General features: G+C 56.9%; 1 protein-coding gene across 1 annotated transcript; it reads left to right on the top strand.

The window, feature by feature from the left end:
- Positions 1 to 1,253: 1,253 nt before the first annotated feature.
- Positions 1,254 to 1,985, top strand: LOC134790368 (uncharacterized). The gene has a single exon (XM_063761137.1). The coding sequence runs from the start codon at positions 1,254 to 1,256 to the stop codon at positions 1,983 to 1,985; it is 732 nt and encodes a 243-aa protein (XP_063617207.1).
- Positions 1,986 to 2,352: the final 367 nt, after the last annotated feature.

The following is a 2,352-nucleotide window of genomic DNA, read 5'->3' as shown; positions in this document are numbered from 1 at the left end:
TCTGTTAGATGACTGGGAGGCATTGGGCTCCCCTGAGCCAGAAGGTCAAGAGGAAAAGATCAAGCGCTCAAGGGGACGCCCACCTACGACAGGCCAATACGTTGGTCTTGCAGCGGCAAAGAGAGCCCTCAACGAGGCCAAACGAGAGGCTCTCGAGATTGAGGCGGAGTTGGACATTGCAAGCCAGGCAAAAGTGGCAAGACGACTGCGGGAAAGTTTTTCCAAGTCACCCTCAGTCTGTGAAGACGTGAATGAGAAGTCTGCGGTAGACCTCTCCAAGTTGGTGGCGGACCACGTGAAGATAATCGAGAACGTGGCCTCATCATCAAAGAATCTGAAGGGAACCTATGTGCGGGCCCTTAAACAGGCGGCAGAAACTATCGCGAAAGCGTTTGATAGTTTAAGCGAGCGCTCGATCTCAGACGAGACTCGCCAACTGCAGGCGGCGAATAGTCGCCTGCAAGCAGAGATGGCCAGCCTCCGCGGGGAACTGGCCCAACTTAAGGCAGAAGTAGAGCGAGGGAGGCGGAGGGAGAGTCCTGTGCGGGAGGTTCTGCCCTCCGGACCAAGCGAGGACGCAGACATGCCAGACACGATGACGTTGGATACGCTGCCGGCCCCGAAGGTAAAGTTGCCGTCGCGCATTAGCCAACCGTCGATCGACCTGACGCCCGCTCTCTTGGACGAGGAATTAACGCGTGCAGTGGCTCTCCAGGTGGGAGCGATTGTAAGCGCACGTCTGGACGGACTAGAAGCCGAGGGTCGTCTGCTGCCGGCTAAGCAATTGCGACCGGCATTGGCAGCAGACAATAAGAAGCAGGCTGCAACATCCACAGCTTCTTCTGCGGCGAGAGCAACTGCTGGCCCCAGTGGGAAAAAAGTGATAGATGCCACCAAAAAGCCACAGTCTGCTCCAGCTCCTGGAGCTACAAAAAAGGCCAACAAAACGGCTAAAAAGAAGGGAGGTGGGACTTCAAACCAGTCAGCAAAGGAGTCCCCCACACCCCGCTCGCTGCCTCCTGCCCCCGCCACTATGAAAGAGGGCTGGAATGTGGTTGCGAGCAAGGGAAACAAGCGGAAGACGGCACAGCGTGTGGCTCCGCCGCAGCAAACAGAAAAAGCAAAAGCCGCAAAGCTGAAAGCGCCACGATCTGCAGCCGTCGTGCTTACCCTACAACCGGAAGCTGCAAAAAAAAGGCGTCACATACAAAGATGTGATTGCGGAGGCTAGGACCAAGGTCCAACTAACGGACATGGACATCCCTGGGGGACTGCGCTTCCGGCGAGCGGCTACCGGAGCGTGCATTCTTGAGGTCCCTGGAGCATCTAGCGGGGAAAAGGCTGACAAACTAGCTGAAGCGATCCAACAGCAGATTGGCGCGGAGAAGGTACGGGTGTCTAGGCCAACTAAAACCGTTGACATTCGCGTCACTGGCTTGGACGAGTCGGTGTCCGCAGAAGAGGTGGTCGCGGCGGTGACACGAACTGGAGAATGTACCGTTGACATGGTGAAGGCCGGAGAAATACGCCAGGGTTTCTCAGGGCTCGGAACAGTGTGGGTTCAATGTCCCATAGCGGCTGCAAAGAAGATAGTGGCTGGGGGTCGCCTACTGGTAGGATGGGTCTCAGCGCAAGTGAAGCTGCTAGAGAAGAGGCCTTTACGATGCTTCCGGTGCTTTAGAAATGGGCATGTAAGGGCGCAATGTCAGGCGGAAACGGACCGATCTGAAAGCTGTTTCCAGTGTGGCAAAGAGGGTCACAAAGCGGCACAATGCACTGCGGCGCCACACTGTGCCGAGTGTGCGGCAGCCGGCAAGCCGTCGGAGCACAGAATAAGCAGCAAGGCGTGCACTGCGCCCAAAACTGCCGGAAAAAGTAGGAAGACCAAAGCTGCTGATGGCCCCCAGGCCCCCTCGCAGCCGGTCAAGTCGCCCGCCATGGAACAGGTCGCGACGGAGGCGGTTCAAAATATGGCCGTCGATTAAATGGCGACCATCGAATTTTTACAGGGGAACCTCAACCACGATGCCAAGGCCCAGGACCTCTTCCACCAGAGCATGGCACAGTGGTCGATCAACATTGCGATAGTAGCGGAGCCCTATAAAGTCCCCGACAGAATCGACTGGGCCGGGGATCTGGACGGAACCGTGGCCATAGCTACGCGGAGCGCTGCCGGCTCCAATCCATTCAAGAGCGTTATAAAAGGTCACGGCTGCGTCGCAGCGGTCTGTGGGGATTTGGCGGTAGTCGGAGTATACTTCTCTCCAAACAAAACTCTGGCTGAATTTGAGAGCTTTCTTGTTGAGGTCGGTGCTCTTGTTGGTCGGCTGCATCCCACCCCGGTCATCGTGG

Source organism: Cydia splendana, chromosome 5 (genome assembly GCF_910591565.1).
Source record: "Cydia splendana chromosome 5, ilCydSple1.2, whole genome shotgun sequence".
Classification (NCBI taxonomy): domain Eukaryota; kingdom Metazoa; phylum Arthropoda; class Insecta; order Lepidoptera; family Tortricidae; genus Cydia; species Cydia splendana.
This window is presented reverse-complemented; position numbering and strand designations above follow the sequence as displayed.

Excerpts from the sequence above, each read along its gene's own strand:
- LOC134790368 (XM_063761137.1), top strand. The coding sequence starts at position 1,254 with ATGGACATCCCTGGGGGACTGCGCTTCCGGCGAGCGGCTACCGGAGCG.